The sequence below is a fragment of the Buteo buteo genome, chromosome Z (genome assembly GCF_964188355.1).
Source record: "Buteo buteo chromosome Z, bButBut1.hap1.1, whole genome shotgun sequence".
In the NCBI taxonomy this organism is placed as follows: Eukaryota; Metazoa; Chordata; class Aves; order Accipitriformes; family Accipitridae; genus Buteo; species Buteo buteo.
In genome coordinates this window covers 51,595,040-51,620,123 of record NC_134204.1, presented here as the reverse complement: position 1 = coordinate 51,620,123, position 25,084 = coordinate 51,595,040, and the positions used below count along the sequence as shown (strand labels likewise).

At 43.8% G+C, this 25,084-nt stretch overlaps 1 protein-coding gene across 1 annotated transcript in view; it reads left to right on the top strand.

Moving 5' to 3' along the window:
- Window positions 1–2,449: 2,449 nt before the first annotated feature.
- CHSY3 (chondroitin sulfate synthase 3) overlaps window positions 2,450–25,084 on the top strand; it is a 173,449-nt gene continuing 150,814 nt past the window's right edge. The window contains exons 1-2 of the mRNA XM_075019831.1: window positions 2,450–3,307; window positions 5,133–5,416. Coding sequence (XP_074875932.1) covers window positions 2,593–3,307; window positions 5,133–5,416 — 999 coding nt within the window. The 5' untranslated portion in view covers window positions 2,450–2,592. The remainder of the gene's footprint in view (window positions 3,308–5,132; window positions 5,417–25,084) is intronic.

Sequence of the window (25,084 nt, the reverse complement as noted above, 5' to 3'; positions counted from 1 at the left end):
AACCACTGGGTGCCACTGTTGCTCCTAGAAAAGCAGTCCAGTCTGCGTCTTGGTCTGTCCATAAGAGCCCACAAGCCTTCAACAGATTTCCCCACGGCGTATTGAAACATTGGTACAGCATTGAATAAAAATACAAATGCAGGTGCATACTTGCAATATTTCTGTATTCTGTATTGCAATATTTCAACCATCCTTATACTCAATTCCTTTATAAACTATCTTGATAACACACAAGACATGAAGGTCCATTTTCATCTCGGGGATGTGTAAAAGGCTTGCTGGTCACCTCTCTCATGGGTCTGCCTGCTTTTATTGGGACAAAAATAAGCGCTGTCAGACCTGAGAAGTCGGCACAGCCGACACTGACTGGAGTCATTTCAGCGTACGCATAAGCAATGGAAGTAGCTTAGTGTCATACATTGTACCTCTGCAACCCCATAGCAGTAAGCTGTGTGAAAATTTAGGACACAGTGATGATGGGGTTGTGTAGGTGTGAAGGAGCCCTTGCTACTGGAGGTCGTTCTGCGCATGACTCACTGGGACTGAGCAACCCCCAGCTCTTTGCAGGGAGTGGGGGGGGAAGGAGTGGGGGACAGTATTTTTAAGTGGAAGACTCATATGGAAAGCTGAGGCACTCGTAATACTGATAATTCCTAATGCCACAGTAAGGGCTTTCTGAAGGACAGCCTTCCCGCTTAGCTTGTTGCCTGTTAGTAGCTTGGTGAAGACAGACCCCAGGATGTGCCACCTTGCTGCTCGCAGAACATCTTGGGTGGTATTTATGTGCCCGGACACATTGCTCGGGCTGTTGTTTTCAGTGGTGACAGCTGGAGTGAATATGTATGTGTGCCTTGCTGCTTGGCATTATAAATGCTCCAGCCTGTGTGCGTGTAGAGAGGAAATTAACGATGGGCTGCTTTGGAAAGGATGCTCAGCCCTGGGGAAGCTAGAGGGGTATGTGTTTCCTGAGCCTGATGCTCGCACATCTGAAAAACACAAAGAGCACACAGCCTGCTCACTGCATGTGGTGGAGGCACAAGGAAAAACTGAAAACTACTTCAGTTAAGTGACCTCTTCACAGCTAGAAGCTACGCCGAAAGGGCTTTTTTTTTTTTGCTTCGCTAGGTGGGCGCAGTAACTTCTGTCTTTTGGGAAAAAGGCTTGAAAATTTTCTCTCGCTATTCCCTTACTTTTGCTAGCATCACACAATACCAGCTTCCATACTCCTCCTCTCGCCTTGACATATGCGCCTGGCAATTGATAAAAGTCGCGTGAAGTGACAGACAATACCATAGACTTAGCTACAAAAATGGGTGGGTTTGCTGACAAACCACTGAACACATGCTACTGGATCTTCAGTAACTTGGATGCATTTCAGTGAAATGACAAATGGATGTGAGGAACAATTGATGGCTTTTGCTGGAGATGAGCATCTTGCACAATTAACTTAGGGATGCCTATCAATCTGGAGGGTATGAGGGAGATCTTAAACTTCAGAATTGAAGCTGTCCCTGCAGGCACAGCGGCCTGTATGATTAATTCCTGTTGTCGGCCACCCTGGGCTGTGGACGGTGCAGTCACCTTCAGGTCGGCAGGACGAGGAGGCGACGCCCCAGCACCTAACCTAGCAGCTCCTGACAGTAACAATATACCCAGGCTGGCTGCGGGCATACACGCCACAGGAAAAAGAGGCGGTCAGGAGGGGCCGCGCTTCTCGGCCGGCAAGCTGTTAACCGTTCGGGGCCGAGGAGCAGTGGGTAGCGCCGGGGCAGAGCAGACGGCTTCCCTCCTCCTGAAACTACATCCCTTTCCGTGCCCAGCCTTTGGATGAGAGACCAGCGCAGGACGGTGCTACCCGGCGTCCGGTGGCCGCCCTCGGGCGAAGCGAAGCTGCCTGCGGCCGCCGATCAGCCCCCGGCCTCTCCCGACGCGGCGGCGGCGGCGGGAGCGGGGCGCACCGGGGCGCGCCCGGGGGCACCCCCGCCCCACTGCCCGGCTGGCCCCGGCCCCGGCCCCGGCCCCGGCCCCGGCCCCGGCCCCGGTCCCGATCCCGGCGGCCCCGGCGGGCGGAACGGGGCGCCGGGGGGCGGCGGGGCCGCGGCGCGGGGGATCCGCGAGCGGCACCTAAAAAAATCGTTTCCTTCCGGAGCGGCGGCGGCGGCCGGCACTTCCCCGGCGCGGCGCGGGGACTGGCGGCGGCGCCCTCCGGGGTGAGGCGCTCGGAAGCCGCGGAGGAAGCCGGCTGAGCGGCGAGCGCGGCGCGGGGGCCGCCGCCGCCGCCGCCGCCGCCGCCGCCGTGTGGAGGAGGCTGAGCGGTGGGAGGGGCGGGGAGGGACCAGCCGCCGCGGTGACAAGGTGCCAGCGGAGCGGCGGGGCCGCCGCTAGTGCTCCGCCGTCCTCGTCGCCGCCCTCCCGCCCGGAGAAGTTTGACTCGGGAGCAGCGCAGCCGCCCGGGCCGTCGCGGCGAGGCAGGCAGCCGCGCGCCGGGAGTCGCCGCGCCCGGGGCCGCCGCGGGACGGGGGTCGCCTCCTGCGGGAGGCGGCGGGGGGACACCGGCGGCGGCGGCGCTGCGGGAGCCGCCCCGCCCGCGCCATGGCAGCGCGGTCCCGGAGACCCTGGCTGAGCGTGGTGCTGGGGCTGGTGCTGGGCTTCACCGCCGCCTCCTGGCTCATCGCCCCCAAAGTGGCCGAGCTGAGCGACAAGAAGAGGCGCGGCGCCAGCCTCTGCTCCTACTACGGCCGCCCGGCGGGGCCGGGGGCGGCCGCGGGCGCGGCGGCGCCGGGCGGGCAGCAGGCGCCGCCGGAGGCAGCGGCGGTGCTGGGCGGCACGAGTTTCAGGAGCAGCCCCTGGGAGCTGCCGCCGGCGGCGGAGGAGGGCACGGTCTCCAGCCCCGCCGCCGGCGGGGAAGGGGAGCCGGAGGAGGAGGAGGAAGGCGCCGGGAAGCGGCGCGGCCGGCCCGGCGGCAGCCACAACGGGAGCGGGGACTGGGGGGCAGCCCCGGGCTGCGCCAGGCCCCGCAACTTCCTCTACGTGGGGGTGATGACGGCCCAGAAGTACCTGGGCAGCCGGGCGGTGGCGGCGCAGCGGACGTGGGCGCCCTCGGTGCCGGGCCGCGTGGAGTTCTTCTCCAGCCAGGGCTCCGCCGCGCCCCGCGGGCTGCCCCCGCTGCCCGTCGTCGCCCTGCCCGGCGTGGACGACTCCTACCCGCCGCAGAAGAAGTCCTTCATGATGATCAAGTACATGCACGACCACTACCTGGACAAGTACGAGTGGTTCATGCGGGCGGACGACGACGTCTACATTAAAGGTGACCGGGGCGCGCCCCGCCGCCGCCGGCGGCAGGGAGGGAGGGAGGGGAGCGCTGGCCTCGGGGGCCCGGCGGGGTCCCACGGGGGGTAGGGAGAGTCGGCTCCCGCCCGGGGGCGCGGGGAGCGCAAGGGGTGCCTCGACCCACCCCGCGCGCCGGTGGCGGTTTGCTTCCAGCCCCCACGTGCGGGGGGGGCGTGGGGTGCCGTCCCGGCGCTGGTGGGAACCCCGAGGTGCCCCCGCGGGGCGGGGCCGGGCCGGGCCGGGCCGCCCGCGGAGAGTCCGGGGCGCGTCGGAGGGCCGAGGCGGCGGGTTGGACGGCGGCGGGCACGGTGAGCGGTCCCTGCGTGGGCGTGGGATCCCGGTGCGGCGGCCCGCCGGGCGAGGCTCTGCCGTGGGCCGGCGGGGAGGGTCCTGCGGCCGGGCGTGGGCAGGGGAGCGGCGGGGTGGTGCCGGCCCCGCGTCCCGCTGGGCTCGGCCGGGCAGCCTAAGGGTGGCGGTCCCGCCTCGACCCGCCGCCCGTGGGCAGGCGGCGGGGGGTTGACGGGGGGGAGCGGCGCCGGCCGCGTCCCGCTCCGGCCGGGCAGCCCCCGCGGCGGCGGCGGCGGCGGCGGCGGCGGCGGCGGCGGCTTCGATTCGGTCCTCCTCGGGAATGGTGCTTTCAGCACCAGTAAAAGTTCTCCGCTGGCTCACTGGCACTTGGGCTGAGCGCACGCCGCCTCTGAAGGCTCCTTGTAAAGCCGCTGTTGTCCGTCGCAGCGTGTCTCTCTGCAGAGTACTAGCCCTGTTTCCGAGCGAGTTTTGCAGCACCGTTAGAAGATGCTGTTCTGCAACCCGCTTCCTTTTGCTCTGCGCTTGTTGCTGCTGTGACTTACTCGTGCAGTGTCCTGCTCGTGGGAAAGAAAGAGAGGCTGAAGTTGTAAGCGTAGGCCCCGGTTGCGGTCCTGGGTGCTTACGCAGTTGAACGCACTGTTGAGAGTTAACTGGAGGTAACTGTGTGCTGCCCTATTTGTCACTCGATTTTGTTGGAGTCGTTTAATGGGCTGCTTGTCACCTGTCACTCATCTGTGAAATACTCGCGCACGTACGCATGCATATAGGTTTATATATTTGGCTGCGGGCGTGAAAGTTGTTTTCTTTGGGCTCATTTTGGAGTGGTAATGAACCGGTCTTCAACGGGTTCTAAGCTTCCGAGTTAAAGCTATCCAGAAACTTTTCATTTCAAGTCAATATGAAATCACAATTTCTTAAAAGAAATAGGTACGGGGTTTGAAGGAAAAGTGTGTAGACGTTGTAGCACTGGAAATACTTTGGAAGGAGCCGGAGTTTTACCTTGTTCCAACAATTACTTTGTAATCAAACGTATTTATCTTGGTTAGTTTAGATTTGCTCCGGTCTTTTAAAAAATTAATCCTATTAGAATAATACATGGGATTTCCCTTCTCCTCCTCTCCCTCCCCAGCTTGGAACTGTATTGGTAAATTGTCCTACTTTAGAGAGAGTCTTACACTAGCAAGGGAGTGCTTTCCATCAGTATTGGTTGAACAGAACAAGGTTTACTGGTAAAATTAAGTTTTGGTCATATTCTGGCTTTTGGCTGCATGAAAATGTCATTGTAATGTTAATTAATAATAATAAAAACAGTTGTCTGTGAAAAGTAAACTTGTCCAAGGATATTTTCAGTTGGGTGTAGGACACTGCTTTGGAAGTGATTTCCTGTGACAGTCTCAGGTGCGTGTTATATTTTTAAAAAAGCTCGAGGTACAGAAAAAGAGATGGCTGGCAGACTAGGCAGAGAAATAACGGTAATCTTTTCTCTTTTTCAGGTGAAAAATTGGAGGAGTTTCTTCGCTCACTGAACAGCAGTAAGCCTCTGTATTTGGGACAGACTGGTCTGGGTAATATTGAAGAACTCGGAAAACTTGGGCTGGAGCCTGGAGAGAATTTCTGCATGGGTGGGCCAGGAATGATCTTCAGCCGGGAGGTTCTCAGGAGGATGGTGCCACATATAGGTGAATGCCTTCGAGAAATGTACACCACTCATGAGGACGTGGAGGTGGGCAGGTGTGTCCGAAGGTTTGGAGGAACTCAGTGTGTTTGGTCATATGAGGTAAGTGACGGTGTAAATTGCAATGTGCTGTTTGTTTACAGAGTTTTACATCTTGCAACTTAAGTAGCTGTATCTGCAATCTCTTTCCACCATGATTATGTTTTAACGCATGCATCAGAATGTAAACCGCAGACCGTAATGAAAAAAGAGAGGAAAACGTTCATGGCATGTTGCTGCAAGCATGTTTATTTCCACTTGTGTCTTTCAATTTTCATTGGTGACAATTACTGCAGCCATGTTGTAAGTATTGCTATGCTGTAAGTTGCTAAAGCATTACCTTGAGGCTTTCTACATATAATCCGTGACAGGATGCTGCTGTATTGGACGTATGCTGTTCAGGTTGGGTCTTTTTAAGAACTTATTTTTGGATAAGTGTGTGACATATCTGTTTGTTCTGCATTGCAGTTTCTTAAAATATGTTGTGGTATTTGAAGAAGAATTGCCTGTATTTTCTTAATTACTCAGATGTATTTTAATGGAATTCGTTACTGGCAAAAGCAGAAATGGGAATTGTGTTTTTTTTTGTTCTTGTACAGAAATGAAATTTGTTACACTGCCTTTGGCTACCATATGCTTTTGACAGTGTTTTTCTTAGTGTAAAACACTGTTAAAATCTATTAAGGACACATGCAATGTAACAAATCTTCCTATGCTGAAGTCATTTTAGGAGCAAATGACTTAATTCAGGAGTAGCATTTTTTAAAGTAACAAAGATGTGTTGCAATACCCCAAAAGTTCATTTGCAGTGCCGTAACTAAAATTCAGGCCTATTTCTCTGGAAATACTGTGGTTAGTGGCAAGACTATCTTTGTAGATAAAAATAGACTAAGCAGGCAACTGCCAGAACGGGCGAAGGGTGATAGTTAATATGATGAATGTGATTTCCGTTATTTTGAGCAGTTCTTTAATATTAATATATGCTTGCCCTTGTGGCACTCCCTTGTTAAGCAGGAAAAATCATTTAAATGGGTCACTGAAAGAGGTGATGTGCTATTAACGGCAAAAAGACAGGAAAAATAATTAATTTTGTGGATTTGTGTTTTTCTGAGTGGCCCAGGGAAAGGTGGCCATTTTAAAAATGGGTTTGGTAGGCTACAGTGCGTGTAAACAGGTGAACGAAAATAAATATTGACTAGTTGATACTAATTAGGTAGAAATCTTAGATGTGGAAATCTTATCCTTTATTTCAGAATGGAAGGGTGCTTTTAGAGACTATTTCAACGAATGTTGTAAATGCCAATGTAAAATAATACAGCCATTGCACTGGTAGAGCAGGGAAGGCACTTACTGTGCAGATGGATATCGATGTAGGACTAGTGGTTCTTAATCAGACTTCCAAACTGCACACTATGTTGGCAGCTTAATCTTACACTCTGTTGTGTTTGGGCTGTGTCTGTACAAGGTTGTTTGCAAATCCTTATGGGCATGTGATGCCTGCTGATCTGTATCAGATAGCAGAATTATGATTCTGTCTTGACAGTCGTATCTTGGAAGGGGTTTTGGTTTTGTTTTTCTAGTTTGTCTTCTTGGGAAGAAATCTGGGGAAGGAAAGAAAACTGATAACAGATAACATTATCACTATGGTTATAATTTATTTTGATGTTGAATGTCGGGAGATTTTGGCTCCAGGCACTGAGCGTAAGTGGGATAGAGCAAAAAAATATGTTTACTTTCCTCAGTTTTGGAGACTGAGTTATGTGACTGCCCAGAAGCACAGCTTTTCACGGTAGGATTGGGGCCTGAAAACATAAACTTCTTGGAAAAATCATGTGTGTTTATGGGATCTGGAATAGAGTGACACCATTCTTGACTGTGAGTTGCTCTTGAATGCCCTAGGTCTGTATAGTAAAGAATGGAAAAAGAAAAAACTCTGTTAGGCACTGCAATAGCAGCTGCTCATTTCTGACCAGTATTTTCCATTAGTTAGAAGAATCTTTGACCCTGTTGCTGGTACAGGAGATGCTCCAGAAGATGCAGATGATTAAGACAAAGCTGCTTAGGGTGCTATCCCACTGTTAAATCTGTGTGGAAGGGAAGAAGCGAAATAGGGTGTCTGGAGAGAGTGGAGTTGCATTTGTGCTTTGGCATAGTTTGTGTTGTGTAGCTGGTTGTTTCAAGCAGTCTGATACTGCACCTGAACAGATTGGCGTGTTGCGGGTTGGTAAATTAGTTGGTGACAAAGGTGACTTTTTTCCCAGGGCACTGAAAGTGTTGCTCTATGCTTTTTCATTCCTGCCTTAGATCAGCAACACTCTTTGTGTGCTAGAAGGGGAATTATTCCCTCAGATACACTTGTGCAAAATGTAAGATTGGGGCCAGGACTTTCTGCATAGCCAGTTGCACTTTTGTCATGAAGTGCTCTTGTTGTATATAAATTTTAAACTGAGTGCTGCTGAGCTGCAGGATTTTTTTGAACTTTGTAGCTTTTGGGAAGATGCATAATTTGTATTTTGTATGTGTTGCTGAAGACTAATATAAACTGGAAACAATTCCGTTAAAATTCATAGAAGCAGAAAAGCTGTAGAAGAGTTGAATCACTGTTGCATCATTTTTTTACTAGATTTATTTTCTAAGAACTGGATGGGAAGGTCTCTTTTTGGTGAGGATGAAAGAAGTCAAAGACTTCAAGAGAAAACCTGAAATGCTTGATCTTTGCTAGTGTATTGGGTTTGTGTGGCAAGGTTTTGGTAGGTGGGGGACTACAAGGGTGGCTTCTATGAGAAGCTGCTAGAAGCTTCCGCTATGTCTGACAGAGCCAAGGCCAGCCAGCTCCAAGTCGGACCTGCCACTGGCCAGGGCCGAGCCCATCAGCGCCGGTGGTAGTGCCTCTGGGAGAACAGATTTAAGAAGGGGGAAAAAACCCCTGTGTAACCTCAGCAGCAGTCAGGAGAGAGATGAGTGAGAACATGTAAGACAAACAGCCCTGCAGACACCAAGGTCAGGGCAGAAGGAGGGGGAGGAGCTGCTCCAGGCGCCGGAGCAGAGATTCCCCTGCAGCCCGTGGGGAAGACCATGGTGAGGCAGGCTGTCCCCCTGCAGCCCAGGGAGGTCCACGGTGGAGCAGATCTCCACCTGCAGCCTGTGGAGGACCCCACGCCGGAGCAGGTGGGTGCCCAAAGGAGGCTGTGACCCTGCGGGAACCCCGCGCTGGAGCAGGCTCCTGGCAGGACATGTGGACCCGTGGAGAGAGAAGCCCACGCTGGAGCAGGTTTTCTGGCAGCACTTGTGACCCCACGGGGGACCCACGCTGGAGCAGTCTGTACCTGAAGGACTGCAACCCGTGGAAGGGACCCATGCTGGAGCAGTTTGTGAAGAACTGCAGCCCGTGGGAAGGACCCACGTTGGAGAAGTTCGTGGAGAGCTGTCTCCAGTGGGAGGGACCCCATGCTGGAGCACGGGAAGAGTGTGATGAGTCCTGCCCCTGAGGAGGATGAAGTGGCGGAGATAACGTGTGATGAACTGACTGTAACCCCCATTCCCTGTCCCCCTGTGCCACTGCAGGGAGTTAGGTAGAGAATTCGGGAGTGAAGTTGTGCCTGGGAAGAAGGAGGGGTAGGGGGAAGGTGTTTTAAGATTTGGTTTTATTTCTCATTACTCTGCTCTGGTTTGATTGGCAATAAATTGCGCTAATTTTCCCCAAGTTGAGTCTGTTTTGCCCGTGATGGTAATTGGTGAATGATTTCTCCCTGACCTTATCTCGACCCATGAGCCTTTTGTTGTATTTTCTCTCCCTTGTCCAGCTGAGGAGGGGGAGTGATAGATAGGCTTTGGTGGTGCTGGCCGGGGTTAAACCATGACAGCTGGGTGGCTCAACTGGTGTAGCTAGGACTGGCTGCCTGTCAGGTTTTATTCTGCTGCCATGTAGAGTTACCTAGTAAACTATGAGAGCTTACATACATAATATGCTTGCTGGCAAGGAGAGGTTTGCAACGTTGACTTTTTTTTGGCAGTATTTTTTTTTTTTTTTTTTTTTGTCAGAATGAATAAGAAAAGAAGAGGTGCACAAGGCTGCGATGAGCCACTCTTATTTTTGGAGCTTGCTAGAGTTTAATTCTTGTTCTGCGAGATTTGAAGCCAGGGCTAGAGGCTGGGTCTCCCACTTAGCAAATGACTTATGTCTGAGGTGATGAGTCTCCTTCTCTCCTGATGGAGCGCCTCCACTTTAAATAAAGAGTTAGTCATCAGATTGCTGAGAGAGTGAATCTAATAACAGGGTTTTCAGGGCACTTGTGCAGAGTGGAGGAGACAAAAACATGCCCACAGGCTGCAATTTGACAGTTGCCCTAAGCCGACATAAATACTTGAAGAGTGGTTACTCTTTTTGGTTGCTGTCCTGTTTTGCAGGACTCGTGCAGCCCTGTGGTGAGCTGGAGATGTGGCAGGATCCACTTGAAACCTGAACCTGACCAAAAATGTTTTCTTCAGCTGAATCAGTACTTAAGGCAAAGCTTTGCTGAGCATGAGCATCAGAAGAAAGAAGTGGTCACGTTCAGCCAGGAATGAAGGGGCAGGAAAGTGTCAAACTGCCCTTCTTGGCAGCACCTTACATTCAGGTTGGCTGGAAGCAATGGTTGAACTGCAGCCTAAATCTAGTACATTTCTTTGCTACATGAGGAATTATCTGCTGGAAGTGTTGTATTTTGGATGGGTCATTTTCTACAGAAGATCCATCCTTGTTCTGATATGTTTTTCAACTATATCTTAATTTATCCTGCAGGTTTGATGATGCTGTAATGATCAAGCTGTAATAAACCTGGCAAATTTGTCTAAAATATTGCTGTAAAAGGCCTTTTGGTTTGTTAGGTGTTAGCACCTTCTGCTTCCCCAAATCAGTAACAGTAGAGGTTAAAAAGGGCGTTTTGCTTTTGTGCTTTCAGAATCCATATTTCAAGCTAGCACTCTCTCTTCCACTAATTTTGAAGCCTTGAAATGTTTTTCTTTAAATGAATGAAAAGATTAGCTTGATTTTAGTGACTCATACAGGTTTTATTCTTTGAAAACAAAAATGTAGTTAAAAAACTGCGATGCTGTGTTATTCCTCTCTTTGCTGTTTAGGAGGGACTTGACTATAGAGGACCATTTGGAAAAAGAGGCTGATTGCTTTATCCTCCCTGCCCCCCCCCCCTTTTTTTTTTTAATGTTTCTGATTTCAGGAGACCATTTTGTAATTTGTAACCTAAGTTTATAACAGATCAAATAGTGTAGTTCAACAAAAGAACAAAATAAAATGCACTGCATGAATTAAGTGGCTGTAACAATTCAAGCAGAAATCAAACATTGTCAGGGTATAAATACTGACAATCAGAGAATGTTTTTCTTCAGAAGATGAAAAATGACAAATGCAGCATAAAAAGATTTCTAGATCATTTGTCAGTGTATTTGGAACATATATTCTAATGTTGAGTTTGTAAAGCTTTTATTTTTGTAGCCTTTTTTTTCCCCTTCTGTGGGAGAAAATATCATAGAATATCTCAAGTTAAAAGGGAACCATTAAGTATCAACTCCAATGCCCTCTACATTAATTTTAAACTTAAAAACTACGTTCATACAAAAAACTACCTTAATACAAACCACCCCATATACTTTTGATCTTTTGGTAATGTGTACATTGATTTCGAAAGAAAATACTGTACTTTGTACATACAAGCAGTCCACATTAATGATTGTTTTCCTATTGTTTTTTTCCTTTTACAAAGTTCTATGATGACCATAGTATACAGTCTCATTACTATAACATTTTTTTAATAATGCAGATCTCTAATATCCTATTTGTTGTTGATTCCCAGTAGTAACAGTAAATGTTACAGTAAATATCCTGCGAAATTGCCTATTTGGATCAAACTGCATGCTCAAAAAGCTTCCCTTTGCAGTGCACTGGTATTGTGACTGTCTCCTGAGGTGCTGGAACCTTTTGTAAGCCATCTTCTGGCTTCCTCTAAAAAAATACCTTATCTTCTCCTTTCTAATGTCAGTTTTCCTTCCAGATATATTTTAATTTTTCATTCAAGGCTTTGGCTCTCTCTTTGGTGAAGGTGTTGGTGGGTCACAACTCAGCTTTGGGTTGAACACTACACCAAACAGAAGCATGAGAGGTGTATTTGCCTTTGATGATGATAAGATGGTATTTTGCTCATTTGGATTCTGGAATGATCGATCTTGAAGCAGCAGTACCCACCCCCACTTAAGCTATTGGTTTTGGGCAGCTTCGTTGGGTAGTTACATACATGTAGCATCATTTTTAAAAAGCACAGAGAGAGCTGTCAGTGTCCTAGAATAGAAATGCATGGAAGAGTGCATAATTAAGACTGTAGCAGGGGTCTCTGAGGGTATGTGGAGAGGAATGAGATGATCACAGAGGCTCAGAACTATTTGCATAAATGGCCAATTACTGATACAGGATTGCATATGTGCTCTCTTAACCATTTGTTATTAATAGCTCTCTGATTACAGTAATGTTAAAGGTAGTTGTCAAACTTTTTTACTTTAATGTGATTCTCACCTGGTTAGAAAAGTGACTTATATTTCCATGCCGTTGTAGTATAGTGTTTCTGTGTGTACATGATACTGAATAAAATGCAAATCATTAAATGCATATCCTGTTGCTATAACCGTGGTGCTAAAATTGGGTCATTACTCTTGCCCTGTGTGGCTCTGTCTGGTCCTCATCTGAGCTGCCTGCGCCTGTTGTGCTGTGGAGACTCCCTGCTCTTTCTCTGGCTTTTTAAGTAACCTCCTGTCGTTCATTTGCTCTTTTACCTGGGGAATTTGGGGAGACTGCCTGGGGGTGCTGCCTCCCTTGCGTTCACCCTGGGGACTCCCTGTCATCTTGGCCCTTCTTGATCCTGCAAAATCAGCTTGGCTGTGAGGTGAGGAAGTTCACAGTGAAAAAACAGTCGTCCCTGGTACTTGCATGTTATTAAGGGTCTTAAGCATTTCCCCACGTGGCTCGGCAGGACTGCAAGAGTTGGAGATACCTTTTTCGGGGGTCTTTATGGAGAAGGATTCAGATGGTATTCCCACAGCTACTGTGGAGGTGTGTGCCAGCACACGCAAGCCCACGGCTGTGGTCCACTGTACGACAGCATCTTAGCTGTGGAGCCAAGAGCTAAGGGGTCTGTTTCTCAGCCTTGTTGAGAGTTAGCTTCTCTTAGGTTCCTGGCTTGTTTGCAGATTGGGTGTTCTGTCTTTCCTGCTGTGCCCCAAGAGGAAATACTGCTCGTGCCTTTTCGGAGTATGACAGCTGTGTAATTCAGACTCCTGGTGCTGAATTGCCAAGGTGCTGGAGGACTCTGGGGGTGTGTTTTCATGTCCACGATGTGAAGAAATCATGGATACACCTTCCTTTTAGTCTGTTTTCTTCTGTGATGCCAGCAGCTATTTACGTGCAGGACTATTTGGGCTAGCTAACAGCTTTCCTGTCCATTTTGAATGTTTGTGCATTCTTAAAGCAAGTATTTCAAAGGTTTTCCTGTTTAAGAATAAGCTCTTATTTGAACTACCAAAGCATCCCACAGACAAGCAAAAGAAAAACATTAGGAAAGGTTCTTAAATGATTAAAAATATGTCTTTAGTTCTGCATATGGGTATCCGGAGCCATCTCTCAATATATACGGAAAATTAAACCTAAACATGGTCAACTTTTTTCTCACGTTTGCTCTCATTTTATTGGAAATGTTTTCTCAAGACTTTTGTGCAATTGGTGTATTGGAGGTGGTATTTCCATAGATGTAGAAGTCTAGTGCAGAAGGCTAGCTGTTCCAGTGTGTTTAAAAATAGTTTGACATGAGATGACGCAATTGTGGCACAACTATTGTAAGAGTAATCTCATTTAAACCCATCACATCATCACTCTTGACAGTGCCTGTCACATTATACAAGGAATAAGCTTGATTTTTAAAGAGACTTGCAGATGAAGTACTTAACTGCTTTAGGGTCAACAGTGCTTTAAGTGAATCCATGAAACAAAGCACAATGAAACCCTGATGTTTTTATTTTTTGCCTTGAAATAGTTTTCTATTTTACCTTTGCCTTAAAATCAAGTAAACCAAACCATGAGAAGCATTAGTTTCTATAGATATTCCCAGAATTATTTTTATTTTCAAAATTTTGCCTTTCCTAGGTGTTCTGAAGCAAATTTCCCTTTCATGCATACAGATTTGGTTATGGTTATTGGTCATACTTTGACAGTTTTGTTAAACAGTCCTGCTTGAGCCTTTTTGAAGATGAAGAGTTTGTTGCACGTTACCAGGTAAATCAAATAGTATACCGTTGCTCAAAGTGTATATAGTCTTCTCAAAGACACTGAGAGTTCACAGGTTGCTTCCTCCTACTCCCTCCCAACCCTCTGAGTTGATGGGGTTTGTTACTTCTTCTGGGCTGGTCTTTGTACCTCCTCTTATCCTGACTTAGAAAATCTCCTAGACATAACTTTTTCCTGACTTTCACTTTCCAACCTCACATCTTTTGATGAGATCAAAAGATGCACTTCTGCTGAAGTAGAAAATGCTCACAAAGAGAGAAGCTGGAAGTTGTAAACAAGGAGAGTTACAGGAATTATTTGAAATAAGTGCTAATTAAATGTACTTATATTTACTGTGGTATTTCATTAGGTATCAAAAATAGGATATGTTTCTTTTTTTAGAAGAATAAGCTTTCAAGCTACTGTTCCAGTTCTGTATGTTTCTTGGGAGTTTTCTGCAAGTAGACAAACAGGTATAAAGTGTAGCTGGATCGGTTTGGGTCTTCGGACTTTATTTATTCTGTGGTTCTCATTACCAAACTGATTTCCACCTATTTTCAGTTCTTATGTGAGAAGGTGTGTATTAAGTCATTGTCAGTATTTGCTGTTGGTAACACATTCTCTAAAATTCACTTTTATTTAGTTAGTCGATCTCATCATTTACCATGAACTATTCAAAGGATACATATATTATTTAAAGCGTAGCAGGAACTGCTACACTATGAGTAGTTTATTCCATCTGTCTAGTGCTGGCTAATGATTTTAGCTCAAGATGAGCGCACAGGTTGGTTACTCTTTGGTACATATTTGGAATGGGGCAGTAAGTAAATGTGTACTTCCACCCCAGGTGCAGTAATTTTGGCTTCCTGGGTATCACACTACGAAAGGATTTTTGGCCTGTTTTTAAGAATTGTTTTAAAGCATGCGTATACTTTAGGAAACAAAGAACTTCTTGAACTAGAGGTATAATTTTAGGAAATTCTGGAGGAGGTTAAGCAGCCTGGTAACTGATAGTCTTCTTGAATGCTGTTTTATGTATGAGTTAGTCTTGAAATGAACCTAGGAAAGGGAAGGTTATCTTTTCATTTACTTTGTATTTAGTGCTTTTGAGACACGTTTTCCACAGTCATTTTCCACATTGGCTGAAGTTTTACCTTTAGTAAACTAACCTTTGTGAACATTCAGAAATGGAAAAAAAAAACCAAACCCAAACTAAAATAACTCTCTTCTGGAATGTGCTGGTTTAACCAGGCAGTTAGAATACTGAAGATTAAACCCAAGGTACTGACTGGGCAGATTGTTTGTTTGTTTGTTTTAGGTTGTTTTTTTTTTTAGTTTTTGGTTTGCGATAAAATATTTGATTTAGCAACTTGGAAGTATTCCTTTTAATAATTTTCAAATAGGATTGTCATTTTTTACCTTGTTTTTTGTGCACTTGATACTTTGAAGTGTTTTATCTTTTCAAGATTGCTTTAAAGTGCATTTGAGTCCCTCAACCTTTTTTGATTTTGATTTTTGTTTCTTTTTCTTTTTTTTTTTTTTTTTACAACCATTCAAGGGCAAATTAACATCTGAAGGATGATAATTTGATCACCAGGGACAATGCTCCTTTTGACTCTGTATTTCCTGGTATCAGGGAGGTGTTTGTTCATGGGGCCCTTTCTGAGTGTGGCATGTGTGAACGAGCTCCTTATGGCATGGAAGCAGATGCACTAAAGAAATGCAGCATTTCTTAAGTTGTATACGTGGCTGCAATGCAGTGGAAGTGTATGTGGCCTTAACGACTTCATGAGGCGTAGACTGTAAATCCATATGCACAGAAACATGCATTTGTATGTACATGTGCATATATTTAAATCTTGTGTCTAGTTGATAACCAAGGTCATAATAATCTTGTGTCTAGTTGATAACCAGGGGCATAAGTGAAGGTCCTTTGGAGCTTTTAAGCTGTGCTTCTAGGTATTTATTGCAGTCTCTCTACTGTAAAGCTTAAGAATTTGGCTTTCAGCTTTTCATTTTCAGTTTTTCATTTCTCTTCTTAGTTATATCTGTATCCTTCTGTTCTGTATGTACATGTATTTTCGTTTCCAGCTTGAATTTGACTAACCTTTTCAGCTTTCTGTTTTCATTGAAAGCTTTTTCTTTCCAGCTACAGACTGTAGCACACCTGTTATCATAATAAGTTTTCATCACCAAAGGGTACTACTACCTTATGGACCAGCTCTTATCCTGCCAGAATTGCATGGCTTCCTATTGTTGGTCATGATAAAACAGTGACTTTTTCTGTCACTTTTTACCAATTTGGGGCAAAATTTTCTGAAGTGCATGAGTATCAGTTCCAAGAGTCAGGGAATTTAACTAGAACAGGTGTAGCTCATGACAAAGCTTTCATAAAAAGTGCTTAACTCGGCAAATGAAACAGTTTTGTTACGTGCTACTGATATTTTTAACTGTTGTATTAAAATAATTTGTTAGGTATAAATCTGTCCTGCTAGAACCAACGAAAGCAAGTGCTGGTATTTTGGATTCTTCTTTTCTTCTACTCTAAATTTTTGTGATTGAAGATATTTTTCTTCACGTGGTAGAGGGAAGTAATTGCACCTAACTGAGGGTAGTTGACTGTAACAGAAAATATAGTCAAACAGTAAAAAGTATTTTTTCTTAATATTTGGCTATAGTAATTTTGGGAAATGTAGTATTAGTGCATCCAAGAGGGTCATGTGAGTGTATATATATTTCTTTAGTGGCATTTGATGCTTGAAGTTTGCTTAGGGTTGCAGAGCATGTCTTCTACATCTTTGAAAAAATTGATTCTTGTTTGTACTTTCAATAAAGAATTCTGTAACGAAACTATGCATTTGGCATTCCTCCACCCTGGCCATGGTAAGCTGGCGCTCACTTCCCTCTTCCAAACTTGTTAGCCTTAGTTTTTATTGTACTAAATCCAAGAATAAACCTACTCTGTTCTTAAATTCCTATCCACGCTGTGCTGTTGACATGTATGCTTGAAGGTGACAACTCTGTCATGGGCGAGAGGTGTAAGAGATGTATGGTCTTTACAGGACAGAGAGCCTTGAATGAGTAAGGGCTGGTATTCTTTCTTCAGTATGCTTATCAACAATCCCAGCCCGGCCTGAGCTTCCTAACTCATCACTGGAAAAATGTTTTGAACAGCAGTGGCTTTATCATTTTAGCTGCATATAACGCTAGAAGCAGGAGCTTCCCGCTCATCTCAGTTTAAAAGAACTTTGCTGTTGTTAATAGAATGTTTAGTTTAATACTAAAATTTTAGTAAATATCTTCATTGTTAGTTTTCCATTGCTAAATGTCATTTGGAGAACTACTGTTTTCCTTGGAAATGGCCTTTGAAAAGATTTATTTGGAGATTCTGCCATAAATCTGTGGAGTGGCCATTGAAAACAAACTAGCTAATGGTTTTATGAGTTTTAATATCCATGTTACCTTCAATGTAGGTACACTCTGTGTTCTTTCAAACTTGAAAGAAACTAAAATGCAATGCCTGGGTTGGGGGAGGAAGGGATTTGTGCTTTTCTTGTTGATTTTTATTTAGTTGTTTCTGTTTAGCATAATTATATTAATCAGCTTGGTCAAAATAAGTCTTCCTCTGCAGACTAGATACTACCTTGTACAAGTGAAGTAACTTTTCGTCCTTATCACATCCATTATGATCATGTAGGTAGGTAACAAAAATAGTTGCTGGATTAAGTATTTCAGTTATAAGGGAAGAGAAGCTTTAATGACTAGTACAAGGATAGAATCATACAGTGCTACTCTGTTATTTTTTAAACATTTTCAAGAAAATTTTTATGTGTTTTATAGTATAACTATTATTCTTTGTTCACTGGGAATAAATACATAGTAATGAGAGATGTCCAGCAGAGTTTTTGGCTTCTGTTCATCAGTACAGATAACAAAACAGCAACACTTTTGTATTTAACAGGCTGATACTTGCATTCATTCACACACTCTAAGAAGGTACTTAAGATACTTTCCATACTTGCATCATTCCTTTATATAAACTTACTGAGCTCCATCTAAAATAATGGGGTGTCCATTTTACCTGTGCTGTGCCACTGGAATACTGTTATAAAAATGCAATTGCTGTAATAAGTAGCTTCTTTACTTATGCTTTTAACTTGTTTGAGGCAAATATGCAGCCATTTGTTCTTCTATAAGTTGTTATTTACTTTAGAAAGCTCTTGGTTCATCCTTTGTACTTACCCATCAATATTGATAAATGCTACAGAGCTTTTATTTAATGAGCTACAAGAATCCATGCTTTCTGTTCCTCTTTTTCTCTTAATCTCCCTTCCTTTAGTTTGCCTCAGTTTCTTTTCTTTTTTTTTTTTTTTTCCTTCTTTTAATTAAATGTGTGGTCAGGATTGCCTATGGCATTATGTATGGGAACTCATCTGTGACTTCTACAGTGCAGCTCAGGATTACATTTACCATTTTTAAGGCTTCATCACACTGTAAATTCATCACCATTTTGCAGTTGGTTAGTACTACTAGGTCAGTGTTGTCTTCGGCCATCTTCACTTATTGAGCTTCTGACTGGCAGAATATTTCACTTGTGTTTAGATTTACTAGTATAGTAGTCGCATGTTTAATCCTGTTGCTGTTGGAAAACTGTACTGTCCTAAACATGATGTTGCAGTATCAGATAAAAATTGCTTTTTCCTGTGTAAATGAAATGTTCCTGGTTAGCTTAGTGACCCTCACAGCAAGGGCAGATGCTGTGGGTAGTAGGAGAGGGAATGTGCTGTATTGCATGATCACATCCCATGCGGAGAATGCTAGCTGTTGTTCCAAGTCTACTTGTACCTCCTAGCAGGCAAATGATTAGCGAATAAGAAAGATTTCATCTCACAAAGAGCTTAATCACACATGATGTTAATTGTTGAGGGCTTTCATTCCAACTAAAGGAAGCAATTCAGTGCAACTTAGAGGAAAGTTGCCTTTTGGTCTTTTCACTTATCCTCTGATTTGCCGTTTTCTTTTTTTGATGTTGTTCATTGTGAAATTACTGCAAATAAACATGTAAATTATCAGAAACCACTGAAGGAGCTCAAAGGACTGTCCCTGAACACTGGACTTTCTTTTTCAAGTCAGTTACTTGATTTCAGTGCTAAATACCTGTGGAAGACAAACATGTAGTAGTTCCCAGTTTTGCTCTACAGCCTTCGTAGCCAGGACAAATACTGAATGAATACTTGAGTCTGCTGGTAGAGTTGATGTTTCTGGTTGAAGAATGTTGACTGTGTAGTGCAGATCTTTTCATGCTATGACTTCATACCTAATTTGAAAAAAAATAATCCTGTGTGTACTGTTTGTGAATGCTTTAATTCATGAATTGAAGTGGAAGACTCCAATTAATTGTTTAAGGAACTAAAGCTTGAAGAAGTGTATATGTGTATGTGTGCACACACACACACGTATGTATGTGTGTGTGTGTGTGTATATATATATATATATAAAATGCTATGAGAGCATGCCAGTGCTTTTTAATGTGACAGCTTGGGGCAATTTCCTTGAAATATCTGCAATAAAATACAGACTTTTAAAAGACATTTTTGGATAGGTTGGAAAATATGTTCCCATAGAAACAAGGCTTGCATAAATGCAAGGATTATTTCCAGCATTAATGCTTCTTCAGAGCTTTTCAACTTCAGTAATACGTAGTAAATACCTGTGTGTTAAATCTCATGTGTACCTATACTCCTTAGGCAGTTTAGATCATGCCTGTGTCTTGAGGTTGGCATCAGTCCTGCAACTAATATGAAACAAACAGCTCAGTCTTCACAGCGGACAAAGCAGTCTGCTCCTGCCAGCTCTGGGAGCTTTCTTGGAAGAGAGATGCCAACTTTTGCAGAACTCAACTTTTCCTAAGTAAATTAATGAATGCAAGTTGTAGACCTAAAACTGCCTCTGGAATGTCCCCGCAGTGACCTGTGTTACATGTGGCTACATCCTTAGGTATGAAAAGATCTGGTTTTGGTGTCCTTTTGGCATTCAAATGATGAGAAGAGCCATAAAACTCTTGAGGAAGCTGTAGGTTGCCATAGTATATGCAGGTGTTAAAGCTACTGTCCACGACAAGTGGTGTGAGCTGAGGTGGAATCAGTCCACCTTCTCTCTTTGCTCTGATCAAAATCCTTGTCTTTTTACATCCTTTTTTATAGCTGTCACAGGAAAACTGTGGCTTGTAGAAGAGATGCAGCCCTTGAGTTTGTCATAGGCTGTAGCAGCTTTTTTGTGTTTTGCTTTTGGCTAACACCAAACTGTCTGGTAGCAGGAAACTTCACCAAAGTGTTTGGTTAAGTGGAGTGAGTCCTCACCCAGGGAAAGTTTATCTCCTCTCCTATCTTACTCCACTTGCTGTCAGTATACAGGGAGAGAACAGTGTTCATTCCTACATCTGATCTCTTTAGCCTACTTTGTGGGAAGTTTTTTCAATTTAGAGTTCAATTAAATGTATGTCACATACTGAATATAGTGACTTATTTTCTGCCATAAAATTGTCTCCTTGCTCAGGGCTCACACTCCCTCCATCCTCTGTCCCTTTCTGTGGCTTTGCCCTTCACATTCTTTTGCCACCTTGTCTCGTTTGCAGTAAAATTTGTTCTTTGGCTCTTGTCTCTGCTTTTGAAGGGACATGAAAGCCTATAGAACCATAAAGAATTGCACTGTGTTACTGTGGGAATGAAACTGTTTCGATAAAAGCTACAATGTGTCTATAAAAAGAAGAAATTCTTGTTAATGAAATAGATGTGCAAGGCAAAGGTACTAAAGGAATGATGTGGGCTGTTGAAGTTGCATTCAGTGGTTTGAACATACCTAGAAAGGGGAGATGTAGTTCTCAGTGCGTGAAACTTTAATAACTTTTGGAGGTTGTTGAGGAGGAAGTACATTTTTTCTAGTAATTTTTGAACTTTTTTTTCTGAAGTCCCAGAAAAGTAGCTCTACTTTCCTCTGCTTGCTTAAATAAATATGTGCATAGACATTTCTCAACTACTTTCTCTTCATCAAATCTTCAGTTGCAAAAGCTTTTTTTTAATCAATATGCACATTTTCCTAAGAATATGGCTTCTATAGTCTTATGTTTCCAGAGAAAGTGTTAAAATTTTTTTATAGGGTATTTAGTTTTTCTGTTGTGGGAAGGTGACAACTGGGATGTAATTCTCTGAGGTTGGGTGGGGAATAGGTTACTGTTGTGTTGATCTGTGGTGCAGTCCATCCTGCAGTGGAAGAGTGTGAGTCACCACATTTGTGTTTCTCACACAGTGGTGAAGGCATCGAAGATAGTGCTCGCTCTTCTTCCTTCTGTGTTACCCTGCAGTGCCGAGCCGCTGAGTGCCGTTGCCTGGAGTGTTGCTTTGACACCAGACGTATTTTAAGATAAATGCAGTTTTCTTCGGGCTTTCTGTACACCTCTATGTCTTGAGTATATTTTTATTATTAGTTTATCTTCCGTATAGTTGTTCTATTGCACAAAGTCATACAAACTGCTGCTGAACTCATGAGGCCGCATTGTTTATACACACCCTTTCTGTTCAGTCATTATTAAAAGTTCTTCAGCTATTAAATATTCATGATACATAGCATTCTTTGTCACAAATTTCCAAAAACTGAAGAATGTGATCATCATGGGGCATAGGTCTTCAAGGTTTTTCCTAAACTGGGGGAGGGAATAGCTTTTAGAAAGCATTTTTAATGTTTAACAATTTCATATACATTAATACCTTAATGTTCTCTAGGTGATGAAATCACCCAGCAATAAAAATGCTTCCAACACGGTAATGTGTGTTTTCTTAGAGTTTCTTCTTGAATGCCTGCAGTCATGTTCTGTGTTCTAAATCCTTCAGATTTAATCAGTTAAATGTGGTTAGTTCTCAACATCATTTGGGTGGGAGGCTTATGGAAGGTCTTAGGTGTTTGAAAGAAATTATCTTGGCAATACCTGCTGCAGTTCTCACTTTCCTGAATCCACACTCAGTGAATACCTCCATACTGTAGTGAAGAGTGGAGCTCTTGGGGTAGTCCTCGTTGAGACGCCATCTCTATAAAAGATAACAACTTGTGGTCCTGGCAACTAATGACCCAAAGAGATCCTATCTTAATCTGCTCGACAACCTTTGTCTAACTTCTGCTGTTTTATGGTCAGCCTACATAAATCTCTTTGCAAAATGTTACAGTATTGCCACGTGTTTTTGGACAGCTCACTAATGTTCTTTTTTTAGGCTAGATGAATTCTTGCCCTGTAGAAGAGCTGAACTCCTTGGACTTCTATCCAATACAAGTAATTACAAAATCTTTCATGTTCAAATGGTTTACGACCTTCATGCAGGTGAGTTTTCTTATATTACGTGTGTCTCAGTGAGCTCACTTAAGCACTCAAGAGTGCTCAGTTTAAGTAATCGATGGTACGCAAAGCTGAACAGGTTGTTTGGTTTGTGAACTGCTAGTGCATGCCACTGGGTTGGCCACAGAGTTTCTGTAACAGTATTGTGAAATGTTCCTGAAATGTAATTACAGAAAAAAACCCCCAACATTAAAACCTTTATTTTAAAGCTTTGAGAGGATATACACTCTGGAGGGATGAACAAACCCAATTAATTGCCTTTGAATAAAGATAGTGTAAGTTAATATATGTGTATGTATACATACACAAATAAACTCAACTTGAGAAAAAGAATATGTAAACTTTTCTGCTAAATCCTATGCAATCTGTAATTAAATAATAATCGATTTCACCAAATCGATAGGTTTTGAAATAGTCATTAAACTGATGGGCACTGTCATTTGGGTGATTTAGAAGCTCGTACAGGAATTAGTCTTCAGACCAAAAACTGTCTTTGCATGTGTATTTACCACTAGTAGAGGTTAATTATCTATGCTGTTGAAAAATTGCATCGTAGCTAAGATGCAAGGAATGCTGTTGTTTCCAAAGAGCTCACAAGACAAGGTGCTGACCCAGGGGGTGACTCGGTGCTAGCGAAGCCCTGCAGCAATGAGAAGCTGGGGGGTGTGGGAGCATCACATGCGCAGGTTGTACGTCTGCATGATCAGCCCCAAAGACAGAAGGTGAGAAGATGGAAGGCAAGATTGTGAGATGTTGTTAGTAGGCAGAATGAGGATACCTGAGCAGATGCTCACTTGAAAAGTTTTCTACGAGCTCGTGAGAGACAAAAAGGAGAAGTTCATGCAACAGCGTCACCATTTTCTCCCGTGTAGGGGGAGAATGATGGGACAGAGTGTGAAAGAGGAAAGCAGAGAGTAAGGAAAAAGTATGGTTGTCTAGGAAGGGATAAAAATAATTATGTCTAGTCTAGGATGACATGTATAGCTTTGGGGCAGGGCCTTGAAGTTGAGGACTTGTAAGCAAATGCAGTTAGAGTTGGAAACAGGGAGGCTTCCTGTGACTGTGCATGGGTTGTTTTCAGCAAAGGAGATCCATGTGGGGCTCTTGAAGAAAGGATAAATTGGAAGAACTACTAAATGCTAATAATGTCAAAAGGCAGTCAGGTTAAAACATAATGGTAATGGTGATGGTGATGGGATGTTCTGAGCAAAATTAAAGTTTCACTAGTTAAGACATGATATATGTGTGGCTGAAGCAGCTAATGTGCTGTCGCTTATTCTTTAAAAGAGCCAGTTTATTAAGGGTTTATACCTAACATAAATGAAACTTGAATGAAGAGTTTAGTTGACTGTAGTTTTAATAACAAAAAATCCTCTCCCTGAGTAGCTTTAACAACTGGAAATTTCTTTATAGCTCTCCAGGTTAGTTTAGATTCTTTTTTAATTTTTACAGCAGAGGTGGTAGGCACCCAAATCAATACAAAATGAATAAAGCTGTACAAAAAAGCAATGATCCGTGAATGAAAGTCAAGTGTGGGAGTAAGTTTAAATGTGTAAAGGTATGTTTTATAGGGGTTTGCCACTATTGCTGTTTTGGTTTTTGTTGTTCTTTTTCTTTTTTTCCAGTTTAATGTATTACTGTTGTCACTCAGGCATTCTTGGTGTGTAATTTCTTGGACTATAAATCCCCAGCTTTTCACTATTAACAAGAAGAAGTCACATCAGAGTCTGTGCAGCAGGCTGATGATGTCGTTCATCTTCTTCACTTCCAGAATGCACGTGTATCTTGTTTACTTGTTGCGTGCTGGATTGAAACACCCAGTTGTAGCACCTGGTTGCTGCACCAGGTAGGTCAGACACGACTGAGGGTGTCTGTTCTACTCGGTCTGCCTCTGGCTAGGAACTGAATTTTTTCTTCTGTAAAAATTCATGGTGTGGGTCCAGTCTAAATGGGCAGCAGGGGGAAAAAACAAGTATAAAATTGCAGCTTTAGTGACTCCTGATCAACTTACGGCAACCATTTCTGGATAGAATTTCTGCTGTGTAGCCCTCATTTAATACCTGGTAGGCTCATGTTTTCCTTCAGCTGTTGCTTTTCAGGCATTGGATAAAAGCAAACCTCTTTTTCTACAGTCCAAATGCACAATCCAAGTCAAGAGCATCTCTCTGTCCAGAGGCTCTGGTTCCTGCCATTTCAAACAGGCTTCCCAGGCTATGGGGAGCAATATGGGGTTTGAACCCAGGATTTTCAAATTCATGGGGTTTTTTTGCTCTCTACTCATTGGATGCTTCCCATTTTGCATGAAATACTTTTTTGTCTTCAGCCAATGTATTATCTTCCTGTGGAAAATTACAACAGAAAAAATAAAAGGACTGGAAAATGTGTTCCTGTTTATTCTGTCAATTTTACTGTTTTGCCTCATTGGCAGTCTCATTATCAAACTTCAGAGAATTTTTGATTCTACTTGGTGATCTTTTTGGGACACTGTATCTTATTTTTAACGCAGTGTATGTCTTATGCTGCATGCTATCCTTTTATACAGATTTTCAGTTGCAAATGTATACTTTTACTTCACTTCTCTCAACAGTTATCTTCACTAAGCTTACTGAAAAGCAGCTCAGATTTGAATATGCTGCAGTGTAGAGCAACTTCTGCAACAGTGAGCTAAAGGTAACATTCTGTTGTCTTGGCAAGTTGTCAGTTTTTGCAGGCTGTGTCCTGTGTGGTACCGAAGTAGAAAAGCAAACTAACTTCAGAACAGCTATTGTGTAGAAACAGATTACTAACAACACAGTTGATCCCTGCCTCAGCACAGTTTACAGACTTGCAGGGTTTTTAGTAGCTTGTGTAAAGATAATAGCTTTAAATAGTGTTTAAATTGTGTAGTGATTTATCTTGATCAATTTTAGCAATTCTTCTTTGCATATGGGTAACAAAGTGTGATTTCTTTCAAATGTTTGCTAGCCAGATGGTGTTAATTTGTCTGTTTTCCCTCCCAACACATTTCAAGAGAGTTATACTGAAGTTAGGAATCCAACATGAAAGC